Genomic DNA, 12,368 nt, shown 5'->3' with positions numbered 1-12,368 from the left:
CCTGTCTGTTCTTAGAATAGAATAAAATAGAACGCCTATATCATTGAACAGCTGGTATACAACAAAAGTGGGGACACTGATTGGTGCATATTGAATAAATACGACAACTAAATATTATAAAAAAAAAGCCTAGTTTCAATAAATGCAATTGTTATTTTCGGTGTTTTCTTGTATTTTTATTCAGAGTGTTAATAGCTCTAGAGGAAAGTATGTGACCTTCAGAACTCTTGAGGTAGACTTTGAAATCACTCCCTCTCAGTTGCACTTGTTGCAAACTAAAAAAGCATCGGTTGCAATTGGAATAAAACCTCTGCAATTGGTTCAATGTGCCCTGCCTACTGACCATAGACAGCTGGGATAGGTTACAGCAAGCCTGCGATGGATGGATAAATTGTTCAGTAATATTGTGCCCCCCACCAGTACACAATAAATTCAGTCCTTAAAATCCTTTAGTCCTTAAAACACCAATATTTGCATCATAAAATATGCATGTTGCTTAGGAGGGAAGCCTACTAAAATCAATCCAGTGGCGCCTGATTCGGTTTTAAGATATTGTGAAAGTCCCCATCTTTGGACTTCTTATTTTGATTTGGAGTGAGTCGCCTTTGTGCTTTCATGTTGTATGCCCAGGCTCTGTCCACACCATCTCCCTCAGTTCTGCACGGTGTCCAGTCAGGGATGGGGAAACGGCCAGCGACCACCAAGGCGTCATCAGGAAGCTCCGCCTCCATTTTCTTCTGCAGTAACGAAAGCTAAGTAGAAACATACAGCAATGATGTAACACAATAATGAATCACGATCATTTATAAATTCATGTTTTGCTTTTTGAGTTTTTTCCCAAATGTAATCGTTACAGATTGTTATACTTACTACACTAGGAGCTAAAAACACAGTAATATTCTTGCACTCTGACAAGTCCACCTGCAAGAATAAACAAATCAGACTGAAACATATTCCACATGTTCAATCATTAAGTGAGATTATTTTCAATTGAATTGTGATTCTTGGTTGACCTTTTTTTTTCATTCATACTTTTACTTGGTTCTTTTATTTTACTTATTTTAGTGTTAATTTCAGCGATTATTATGTTTCACATTTTACTTATGTCTTATTAATATTAATGATTTTAAATCATATTTTAAAACTATATTTGTCATCCTTACTATTTTTACTCACACTAAACCCTTTTTTTGTGAAAGAACAATTAAACCCATTATTTTAGTATTATCATACATTGAAGCTATATTGCTAACAAGAGCAACTGATCAAAAGAGAAGGAGCCATTTTGAAAAGACCTTAGTTATATTTCTAACTAAGAAGGGTAACTCGATAAAGACTGGGGCTGACTCAAGACCGGACTGGCATCCTAGAACTGTGGCGGCGATAACTTGGATGAATCCTTTTCCGACAGCAGCTTAAGCAAACTCTCATCCCCCCGCACGATCCCATTAGCGAGTGGGGGAGTTTTAACTCTTAAAGATAGGACCAGTCTGGACTGTTTTGGAATAGGCCTGCTGCAAGATCAGACAGGGCTGCCCGAAAAGATTTTCAGTGAGCTCCAAATCCCAAGTCCTTGCATATGAGCTACCTGAGCACATGAGCCTTACCGCACTATAGTTTTTTTTTTTTAATCACTCTTTAAATGTATATTATTATTATAGACTCTTGTGTCATTTTTAGGATTATGATTTGATGTATCATAGTGAATAAAGTGTCAAACCTTCCATAAATCCTCTCTTCGATAGGACACGTTGCCATGGTGACCTGCTCTCCACGCATGAAAGCGGGCTAAGCGAACCAGCCAAGGGTTGAGCTCATAACCAACAGCTGAAGTGAAGCCTTGTCGGTGAGCCTCCAAGACCTTTAATGAAAGTGTTCAATGACAATTAAATATATTTCGTATTAGGGTAAGCATATGCACTTAAGTTAAAAAAAATCAATCACCCAAAAGTCAGTTAGACAGTAAGTATGGTTTTACAACACTTTGTTTCAGCTAGTCTTCAAATGTTCGCTATACAGATAAATAAAGAAGATGTGACATGATGCTGATATGATGCACTTACAATGCGACCATCACCGGATCCTAAATCCACAAGGACCCCTTTTCGACCTTTTAACAGTGTCATGACATTGCGTACTTGGGCACGACTGGCAGGTATGTATGGTACCTGGGGGACATAAGTTGAATATTACAAGCTTATGTCCTTGTATATAAAAATGCATAAAATGAGAGTTAAAGAATAGATCTTAGTCTATCATACCTGTAATTTCAAAGGGACTTTTCGGAAGCCTGGCTGTAGGACTCCTACCCACATTGCATAAACAGCAAGACCAGTTCCAGCAGCAATCTGAGCAACATCCCAACTTTGGAGTTCCCGTGTCTTGAGCTCAGCAAATGCATCATCTGGGGCATTATCATCCATTTCTACATAAGATTTTTTTTTTTTTAATTACTATATTTATTTTTGTAAACCTCACACCAAGGTTATCTTCTTTTCATGATAGTAGATGTGAAGAATTATATTTTGCATGGACATCTAATGAACACAGGAGTAAAGGTAAATAATTATTCTAGTCATTTATTTTTATTTGAAGGCTTTTTTGTTTCAAACGTGCACAGTAGGGAAAATCTTAATGCTTTTTAAGCTTATAATGCTGTACAAAAGTAAAACAAAAAAGAAATAATATATATAATCCTTTCTAGGTGTGCATGCTAATGCAAATGTTTAAATGTAACACTATCTTGGATTTTAACGAAAAGAAAAACGGGACAAACATATAAGTACTGCACTAAATTGTGAACGCATTAAAACGAGTTACCTCTAAAAACGTGACATCGAAGTTAGCAAACATGTGCGTTTGAGTGCTTTCTCCTGATAGATTACATGTCAATGCTAATTTATGAGAACATTGACTATAACGTTATACATACAACGATCTTGAAAATACTCAGAACATCTTCACTGACCTCATTACGCGCACGGACACTTTAGGCTAACGGACAAGTGCGCGTGTAAATCATTCCGTCAAAACGAAAGGTTCCTTCACATTCACGTACCATATCAGTATGTGAAAATCGTAAAAATATGAAAAATGTAATAATTGTGCCAACAAAACAGGTTAAGACAAATTTAAGAATTAAGAAGTGTTTATTTTTTGTCAGATCAATGTAGAGGGCTAACAGTTTGGTGACTAAAGGTGAGTGAAGATGATTTCTCACCATAAATGAGTGATTTGACAAGGTAAGAAACAAAAATACCAACATGCAAAACTATTTTATTTTCTACAAATCTTGCGACATTTACAATGCACCTTCCCTGCAGTAATATATACAACACTGACCCATACTTGGATAAAAAAAAAAGAAAATTCCAAAAATGAATGGTCTCTTTCCATTTCCATTAAGAACTTTGCCTCAGTCGCTGTCGGCATCATCACTGATGATTCCTTTCAGATTGGCCCAGTTTGTTGTCCTTCTGTGTCCTTTCTGCACATTATTTTCCCCCTCACTATCAGAGTCCGAGTTTAATGATTTGCGGTGTGTCAGGACCGATTGTTCATATTGTTGCTCTTTTGCAAAGGCTGCTCTTCGTTTAGGTCGACCTGAGAAAATGAATGAGCCATTATTGATAGTTTTTTGTTGTACCATAATAGAAATTAAAGCTATTTGCTTCCTATCTATTGCTAGGAAGCAAACCCAAGCATAATTTTCTGCACAAATCTCAGGTTTATTTAGCAAAGAGTATATAATGAAAAAACTAATTAAAAATGTTAACTGAATTCCGTCTTACATAAACACAAGAAAGAAAGAGAAATTGGTCTGGGTATCAGGTTTGATTAATCAACTTGGCAACAAAGGACTAATATTTCTAATCACCTTGACTCTCAATGATGTTGCTGACATCCAGTTCAGCAAGTTCACGAGCTTTTTCGTTCTTCCGACATACCTTCTTACATTTTTCGATAGATGGCTGACCTGAAAAAAAAAAAGATGTGCGGTGCATTTGAGTCAAAGATTCCAAGAAATCAATGTAATATATAGAAGAGAATACATCATTAGGTACAGAACTAATCAAACATAAAAATAGGCCCTTCAAAATCCTCATGTAAGATTTGAAGACTTTGGTACAGCTTCCTCTTGTATGACGGTTATGTAACCTAATCAATTTACCTTGAGCTCATCAAACCGAAAGGGATGATTCTAGCAATCACATCGTTAAGTATGTTTATTTTCACCAAGCTACTTGCAGCATTTTTTGTGTGTATCATCTACAGAAGAGGCTTCCTCCCAGGATGACAGCTATAAAGACTAAATCGATGCAGTGTGCTTGATCACAGGCTGACCAACAATCTTTCAACTTCAGCAGCAAGGTTTGCACATATCGATTTTTCCAGAACATTCTCTGCTTGCTAATAAAATGACTTTTTTTTGTCATTTCTACAGAAAAGATTATAGGCAGAACATTTGCCAATTTTACAAATACTAAAAGATCTCGCTCAAGATCTCTAGGTGTTTTGTTCCCGCACTGACCGTGAACACCAAGGTCTTCTAGTTCCTTCTTCAGAACAGCCACCATGGCACTGATGGAACGACATTCACCAAGAAGTTTCTTGTAATTGCGTCTCTCGCCACAGAGAGAAATGTAGCGTTTGAGCCTCACAACTGCTTTGTTGTCTTCCTGCATTAAAAAAAAAAAAAAAAAAAAAAGAGATATACTATACATACTATGTGTCAAGTTCTAGTTTATTCATTGTTTTTGTTTTGTTATTTTGCTAAATTGTTTTTTGTTTTAGTTTTATTAATTTATTGGTTTCTAATATTACTATAAATGTAAGCTTTAATTCACATTTTATTGATAGCAAAGAACTGAGCAACTAATAGATGTGTTTTGTAAATTAATCTGGAAAGAAAAATAGATTAGTTTGTCATCACAATAGTTATTGTTCCGCAATTCAACACTGGAAACTAAAACCAAAAATTAGTAAAAAAAATAACAAGCCACCCCCACCGCATTAAAAAAAATGCAAATAAAAATGGCTGCACTACAATCAACTACATTTTTCAGCTATGAGATTGTCAAAAAACTCAAAGAGCACCTTATTTTTGGCTGCACCGTCTTTGTCTTTTTTGGTTGCCTTCCCCCTTTCACCATCTTTTTCCTTCTTTTTATTCCCTTTTTCTTTTGTTTTGGATTCCTTTTCATCCTCCAAAGAGGGCAGCGATGATGAATCTGAATCTGCTTGGTTTGTGCTCTTTACAGGCGCAGCATTTTCTTCTATTTTCAAACAACAGAGATTCATATTGTCAGTAGCATTAAGAACACTGAATATTCGAATATTCAAATATAAAGTTTAAAATGTCACCTTTTTCACTTGATGACAGTGAGCTGTCACTCTTAGTCTCATTATTTTCATTGTCATCATCACTCTGATCCATTTTCTTTTTTGTCATGTTAGTACCGGTATTTATTTCTCTTTCTCCATCTTCTGAGTCCTCTTCACACTTTCCGTTTTTCTTTTCTGGTGATATTTTCATTTCCTGCTCTGTATCTGAGCCAGCTATACTTTGCTCTTCCTCTTCACTTCCTGTTCTCTTATTCTCTTCAGCATCGGATTCTACAAAGGAGTGCAGCAAGAAATAATTATTGAGTCAAATTCTAAAACAGCGAGACAACCTAGACCAAAATTGGTGACATAAGATAGGATTGCATGCATCTTTTTTTGAAATGTGAGAGGAATCTGGAGTGCCGGGAGAGAATATGCAAACTCCACACAGGAAGGAGGAATAGAACTCTGCTGAGACGGACGTGCTAACCACTGCCCCACTGAGCCGCCACATCGGAACATGCATAAAAATAAATAAACTTCATGTTTCGGGAACATATCAAAAAATGGGCAAAATGTTGATCATCAACAAAAAATAGAGTCTGATTTTATTGGAAAAACAAACTCACCAGACTCGGAGCTCACACGATTGTTGGTCTTTATTCGCTTGGACGCAACTTCATTTTCACTCTCACTTGCAGTGTCACGTTCCCTTTTTCTTTTATGTTGGACATCCTCAGCCTCCGAATCATCACTACTTTGGTTCTCCTTGGAGTCAACATGAAAGATTTGCTTGTCATGTTTGTGTAATTTGTTTCTCTAACATCAACAGTCACACAGAGAAGCAAAATAAGATCGATCCAAAATATTTGAATACCTGCATTTTTATCAGCTCCTGTTCAACCACTTGTTTCAGTAAACATTTGGTAGAAGCTCTTAGCTCGTCACCTCCAACCTTGGACAAATATCGCCTCTTTAAAATTCCCAAAGTCAGCGAGCTAAATGTCACATGAATGCATAGAAGAAACGAGATAAATGCAATGAAAGAAGTTATTTCTGCTGTGTTGAGATTAGCGACCGTAAGTAACCACCAGGTGTCGCTCAAACTACAACTGCCACATGATTACGTGACTTAGCCAAACATGTTTTCCCGTGAATCTTTATTGAAACCTATTAATAAGAAAACACACTATGTTATAAAATTTAAAATGTAATCGTGCTGTTTGGTGCTACAAGTAAGACGTAGATTTCGTCACAAGTAGCATGTCTACATTTGCAATGTGTTAAAACAAAGCTTTCGGTTGCCTGTCTTATCAGTTTGCTGTTGGGCGAAATAAATGCGTTACCAACTAAACATTGCTGGCTCACGATACTTATAAATTTACCTTAAATCTTGTCCTGCGCGCAGCTGTCCGCGGACAAACTGGCGGATACTTTTCAACTCACTGTCACATACCATCATCTTCACATGTGGCGGAGAGTTTATCAGTAATAGGTGGCGGCAAATACAAATCGGACGTGACGTTTCCTTCTTCTGTCATATTTTCGGCAGTGTAGACGCTTTATTGCACATTAGCGCTCTCTTTAGGATTAAAGTCAAATTACATGTGGTGGTGGCATTATTTTTTTCTCTCCATACTCCCCTCATATAGACGTTTACAAATATTTACTGTCTGTTACAGTGGATATAATATGTCTTCAAACCTGTGTCCAAATGTCATTTTTAATAATAAACAAAAGTCAAGAGATTTTGTCTTTGGTCGTGTTATCTGCTGCACTGTGATCACTGTTAAACTGCGATAGTCAGAAAAACAAAGTAAAATGCGAATACAGTACAAATCTACTCACAGCTAAGTTTACAATCAAGACAGTATGTACTTCTCACTACTGATGAGACATGTGTTCAGTCAGATGTTGTACTTGTAAATTGTGCATGAGTTTATGACAAAAAAGAACAATAGACTACGGAAGCAAGTTATATTTAATTTATTCACAATGTTTCTCAGCACAGTTGGATGGAAGTTGTAAGGTGAAGTAGTGCATCATATTGTTTTTTGTTTTTTAAGGAGACATTGTTCAGTGTTTAAAAATTCGGTGCACACAAAACATCAGAGAAAACTCAATTATTGAAATGGGGTAGAGAAGAAGGGGGGAAAAAAAAATCCTTGGACGTATTAACATCAATGCGAGGCCAATGACTTGCACCTAGATTCAGTGGTTTGGTATAAGACATGAAAAGTGAAAAATCATGGCTCAGAACAAGAAACGACATAATTGCCTTCGGACCAACTTAAAAACATCACAATTTAGTCATTCAAAATCTGATGTGTGCGATAGAGTGCAAATGTATACCCACTTGAACATGTGTTAAAATTGGGTTTGCATACAAAAGTTAAATACATGACAATAAATTAGGTTCATAAATTAATTAAAAAGACATCCCAAAGCGACAGTAGAAATAATTTAAATATGGAAAATTAGAGCTGCCCCACAATCTCATTCTTAGACAACTTCACAATAAATGGCTACACAGGCTATTCCAGTGTTAACATATCTAAACTAAACTTGAGAAACAATAAAAACCACCTCATCACTTGATGAAAAGTTGGGACAATACAAGCAGATCAAGTCTGAAAAAGTGTTCCCATAATGTCAACGACAGCGGTGGCTGCCAGTGCATATCATCCACACCCACATAAACAAAAGGCGAAGAATATCAAAGTCATATTTTTGCCAGTTTTGTATCCCAAGCTATTTTTTTTTCTATTTAAAAGCTGTACACAATCATTTCTCTTGTAAACATCTTCACTTTTCTCCAGTTACACCTTAACTTGTGTGGTGACATAATGTGACTGACAATGAAGACAGTCATGGAACAGGTTGTTGCGGTGCGCCTTTTTTTGTCTTCACATTATTAATCTTTGTACACAGTTTGCTGGCCGTGCCCTCTTTCATCATGCATGATGTGCCTCCTGACGTGGATCCTCCTCACTCGCCTGTCCCCTCCCACAGCTCCCTCTTCCTCCGAATGACCAGCGGCCATCGAGGCACCGGGACCTCGAGAATCTAATAGGTGCAAGCCTCCCGGACCGGATCTTCTGCCATTCTCATAAATGAGGATGTTAAGGGTTTCTTCAAATATGCGAGCCTCGGGAAACTCAACCTGAAACCACGAGTGAAATTGTCAAAGTGAGAGCGTGCAAGCACATAAACAGGCACTAGAGTGGCTTTTCTGGTTTAGGAATGAGATAACTGCACTTAATGAATATCAGCTCCACCTTAACAAAATGGTCACAGCACGACTACCATTAGCAAACATCATTTAATTCAACAAGTTTATAGCATCTCGGGTAAAAACTTGTTTTAATTATCAGCCTAGCAGTTTTTTTCCCTCAAATCACACATTTAGGGAAGCACTGATACCACTTTTAATAGTACCGGTACTTAAATGGATACGTGACTTATTTACCCATATTCAGCAAAAAAAGTTAACATTTGAACTATAGTGAATTTGATAACTTCCTTATTTTTCATGCAGATGTAATACCTTTCAACACACATTTTGCACATGCTGCTGACTGAAAATGACCTAAAATGCACCCAGGGTTCATGTATGGCAATGTCATGTGACCAAGTTGAGAAAACAGGTGAGCCGTAATTGCTCATCACCAGAGCAACTGTGATGTTTATTTTTGTTGACACTACAGCAAGTAGAACAAGTATTTTTTAAAGGTATTAATTATATATGAAAATGATGGTTATCAAACAGAGAAAATTATTAACAGCCGAAAGTGGCTAAACAAGAAAAGTATCTTTTTAAACAACCGCCAAAACCTTTACATAATGCCACTGTGTTCCAAATGTGTTTTGTTTAGCAAATATTGTAGGAAACCATGAAACAAAAGATTCTTGAACATGGCAAGTTTCACCTAAAAATAGAACTTGTCATTATTGACCTTTAAGTGTCCATCTGTATGTTTTTCTCACTGTCTTACCACACATTTCATTTCACAAAGAAGATACTGCGTTTTTCCACTTATTAACAGATGCAGATTTCCACTAAATAACTTTGTGACACTTACTTTAGTCTGCTTCTTCTCAGTAGCATAGACAATAGACGTGCAGCAAACTTCGGCGATCTTACGACCCTCGCCGTAAAAAGACCAGCAGCAAATCTCATCGCCCAGAACATCTTTGACGAACAGGACTCGGCCATTGAAGCGGAGCACAAGTTTGTCAAAAAGTTCGATGTTCTTCAACAAGTTGTCGTCTGAATTGCTGGTCAAACAAAAAGACAGTGAGGGTGAGGCGTAATGACCTCTACCAAGAGATGTTTTGTTTTGATATAATCTACGTAAGTAGGATTGGGCAATATCTAGCACCCTATTTTTATGTGAAACTAATTTTATGTGGTACTAATGGCAGACATCTGGGAAGCCGGTATATTCTGATATAATTAAGATTGCATAAATAAGCACTCATAGTGGTGCCTGTCTCTTTCAGACACAAAGCTTTTTGTTTACCTGGTGTATGAGTACTTGTTATTTCCTCTGTTGTTCTGCAACTTTACCACCGGCTGGAGAAAAAGAATACACAATAACATATATAAAATTGCTTGCATCAGGCTAAAAATTACGGTGCCAAAACTCGGTCAATTTTGTATTTTTTTTTTTCACAAACAGATATTATTTTTCGGTCCCCACATGGGTCTACACCCCTGAATGTGGGCATAACTAAAGATGCAGACAAAATGACTCTTCTGTATGACTATCATCTACTAATGTACTACACAATAATTGAATAAACAAACACACAATGTACCTTTCTGCAGGTAGCAATCATCCTCTGCTCTTCTTTGGCGGATGTAATCATTGGGATGCGACACACACTTTCAAATATGTCTTTTTGCTTCTAAAAAGAGACAAATACTATATTATAAATTGCAGTCGTATCATTTAATTTTTGAGTTGAAAGTACTGACACTAAATGAAATTTTACCACCATCTTATTATTGGTATTACTTGACATCCAAGAATTTTGATAGAAATGTAATGAACGTGAAATTGCATCATAAGTAGTACAAGCTCACAGATTAAAAAAACAATCATATTAGGTTATGATACCAGGTGATTCCATTGTTAAAATGACTTGACACATTTTTTTGGCAAATACAAGTCAAGACCATAAACAATCAATTTGGCATGTCCCAGTATTGCCTTGTTCATCAAATTTAAAATAAAAAGAAAGAGCAACCAACTACCTTACCTGCATGGCAGTGAGGCAGTGCTGGATGAGCCCCTGCACCCTGTAGTACTGGGCCTCTTTCAGGATTTCGTCAAGTTCTCGGTGGTCATCAGGGAGCGGTACTGAGCCATCCCGCAGGAAGTTCAAAACGAGCCCAAAATGTCGACCGCTTCGATCTAAAATCACCCAGCCTGATGCAAGAACAGAATGCGTAATCAGACGTTTAAATTTTCAGTAGGGATGCACCACCAATTCAAGCACCTTAGGTTTAATAATAAATTTAAAGTGTGAAAATCAACTGAGCCAAGGAACATTTTTTATTTTAATAGTATAATTGCTTTCAGTGATTGGCATTGGCTTCTTTTGTCTATTTCCATCAATAATTTTCATTTGCCCTCATTCCTAATTATCGGGTAGAGGAGCGGAACTTGGGCTTCGGTTACAGTTATAAAAGCTAGATGTTGCTGCTCCACTCACCATCTGAGTCGATGTTCACCTCAGTTTCACCACTGCACATGCTCTGCAGCATGCTTTCCTCCTTGGTCAATGTTTGGACGGTTGTATAATGAAGTGAGCCACCCACATTCAACTTGACATATTTGCTTCCCAACAGACCCTGATGTCTATCTTCAACAGCGCTCTGGAAAACGGGCTGGGAAACAGCAGACTGGGTAGAGTTTGCAGCAAGACTGCCGACTGACGCCTCAGCAGACATGGGACTAATTGGTTCCTTTCTGACTGGAATACAACAGGAAGACGGATTAAATGCAACAGAATATAGCAAGGGATTTATAACGTGAAATCAGGTGGCGTTTAGTATTTTTCAACAACTAAAATTTATGGCTATGAGATCATCAAAGTCTTATACGGGGGTCAATTAGACACCCTTTAGATGTTACTTTCTGACCATGACGTTTAAAATCCCTAGTCATGCAATACGCCATACATAACTAATTTTACATATTAGTCAAAAAACACACATGCGCTTAGGGTGCTGCTGCAGCGGGATAAAATGGCACAGCAGTTCGTCTGGTCGGGAATGATCATTTCGCAATTGTGTCTTAATAATAAATTGTACTTACGACACTGAACATCAAACGGATCTGACGAACAGAAGTAATCTTGGAATACTTTAATTGCGTAATTACTAATCGGTCCGCGAACAAAACATAACCGGCGCTCGCACGGACAATGAAAAGGTTTCTAGTTCACTAAGAGCGCAGCTAACGTTTGACAGTTCATTATAATGTTAGTTAGCAAAGCTAATCAAAATAGCAACATTGACTAGTCCATTCTACTTCCCGGACTCTTCGTTTTGCTGCCAACATAGAACTTCGGAAGCAATACACTATGAAAAATAAAGCTCCACAAATATAGCAGCAAACAAAAAGTTTGCCATGAGATTTTTGCAGTTAATCTGAGCAGCTAACTAGGTCACTCGGTAACGAAAGCTACACATTTTCCGGTATTTTCTTCTTTGTCTATTTTTATAACGCGACCAAATAGAAACTCTGACGTTACTGCCTCCTGTCGAATTAAAAACGCACAACACTCAAACCCTCCCACTTGTTTACTGCGTTGTTTCCTAATTTATTGAGCCAAAGCAATAAATATTTAAGTGAAATGATTAGGCAATCTCTCTTGCTTCGGTTTCTTGTTTATATTTAATGTGTTGTACAATTAAAATTACATTTGTTTGGATTAACATGATTATGACGACAAAAACTGCTCATATGGGCTGAATTTTAGGGTTTGTAGCCTACTTTCACGGTTTGCTTGATGATAACCAAAAGTTCTTA

The 12,368-nt window shown here is 37.2% G+C and overlaps 3 protein-coding genes and 1 long non-coding RNA gene across 7 annotated transcripts; 1 reads left to right on the top strand and 3 right to left on the bottom strand.

Moving 5' to 3' along the window:
- Window positions 1-431: 431 nt before the first annotated feature.
- On the bottom strand, window positions 432-2,990 carry antkmt (adenine nucleotide translocase lysine methyltransferase). 2 transcript variants are annotated; one of them, XM_088436981.1, is made up of 6 exons: window positions 2,969-2,990; window positions 2,262-2,425; window positions 2,064-2,168; window positions 1,721-1,861; window positions 871-921; window positions 432-752 (listed from the first exon to the last, which is right to left on the bottom strand). In XM_088436981.1, exons 2-6 carry the CDS (start codon window positions 2,421-2,423, stop codon window positions 519-521), a joined length of 693 nt encoding a protein of 230 aa, XP_088293107.1. In that variant the 5' UTR covers window positions 2,424-2,425; window positions 2,969-2,990; the 3' UTR covers window positions 432-518. The 2 variants fall into 2 exon arrangements, with proteins under 2 accessions (XP_088293107.1, XP_088293106.1); XM_088436980.1 differs by having other exon boundaries at window positions 2,821-2,983.
- LOC148410653 (uncharacterized) lies at window positions 477-4,675 on the top strand. The gene is made up of 5 exons (XR_015868174.1): window positions 477-1,846; window positions 2,020-2,155; window positions 2,276-2,558; window positions 4,276-4,371; window positions 4,445-4,675. It is a non-coding gene; the product is annotated as an uncharacterized LOC148410653 (long non-coding RNA).
- Window positions 3,144-6,834, bottom strand: hirip3 (HIRA interacting protein 3). 3 transcript variants are annotated; one of them, XM_088436977.1, is made up of 8 exons: window positions 6,711-6,834; window positions 6,203-6,323; window positions 5,955-6,093; window positions 5,365-5,616; window positions 5,098-5,276; window positions 4,532-4,679; window positions 3,878-3,976; window positions 3,144-3,603 (listed from the first exon to the last, which is right to left on the bottom strand). In XM_088436977.1, the coding sequence occupies exons 1-8, from the start codon at window positions 6,785-6,787 to the stop codon at window positions 3,416-3,418; spliced, it is 1,203 nt and encodes a 400-aa protein (XP_088293103.1). In that variant the 5' UTR covers window positions 6,788-6,834; the 3' UTR covers window positions 3,144-3,415. The 3 variants fall into 3 exon arrangements, with proteins under 3 accessions (XP_088293103.1, XP_088293105.1, XP_088293104.1); XM_088436979.1 differs by having other exon boundaries at window positions 6,203-6,280; window positions 6,711-6,828; XM_088436978.1 differs by having other exon boundaries at window positions 6,782-6,816.
- Window positions 6,835-7,296: 462 nt separating this feature from the next.
- Window positions 7,297-12,029, bottom strand: kctd13 (potassium channel tetramerization domain containing 13). Its single transcript, XM_088438119.1, has 7 exons — window positions 11,652-12,029; window positions 11,047-11,307; window positions 10,591-10,760; window positions 10,147-10,236; window positions 9,849-9,901; window positions 9,408-9,603; window positions 7,297-8,488 (listed from the first exon to the last, which is right to left on the bottom strand). The coding sequence occupies exons 2-7, from the start codon at window positions 11,282-11,284 to the stop codon at window positions 8,240-8,242; spliced, it is 996 nt and encodes a 331-aa protein (XP_088294245.1). The 5' UTR covers window positions 11,285-11,307; window positions 11,652-12,029; the 3' UTR covers window positions 7,297-8,239.
- Window positions 12,030-12,368: the final 339 nt, after the last annotated feature.

This window comes from Hippichthys cyanospilos, chromosome 16 (assembly GCF_059441005.1).
Source record: "Hippichthys cyanospilos isolate Australia breed blue-spotted pipefish chromosome 16, RoL_Hcya_1.0, whole genome shotgun sequence".
Taxonomy (NCBI): Eukaryota; Metazoa; Chordata; class Actinopteri; order Syngnathiformes; family Syngnathidae; genus Hippichthys; species Hippichthys cyanospilos.
The sequence above is the reverse complement of the archived record's forward strand: the minus strand, read 5'-3'. Positions and strand labels throughout refer to the sequence as shown.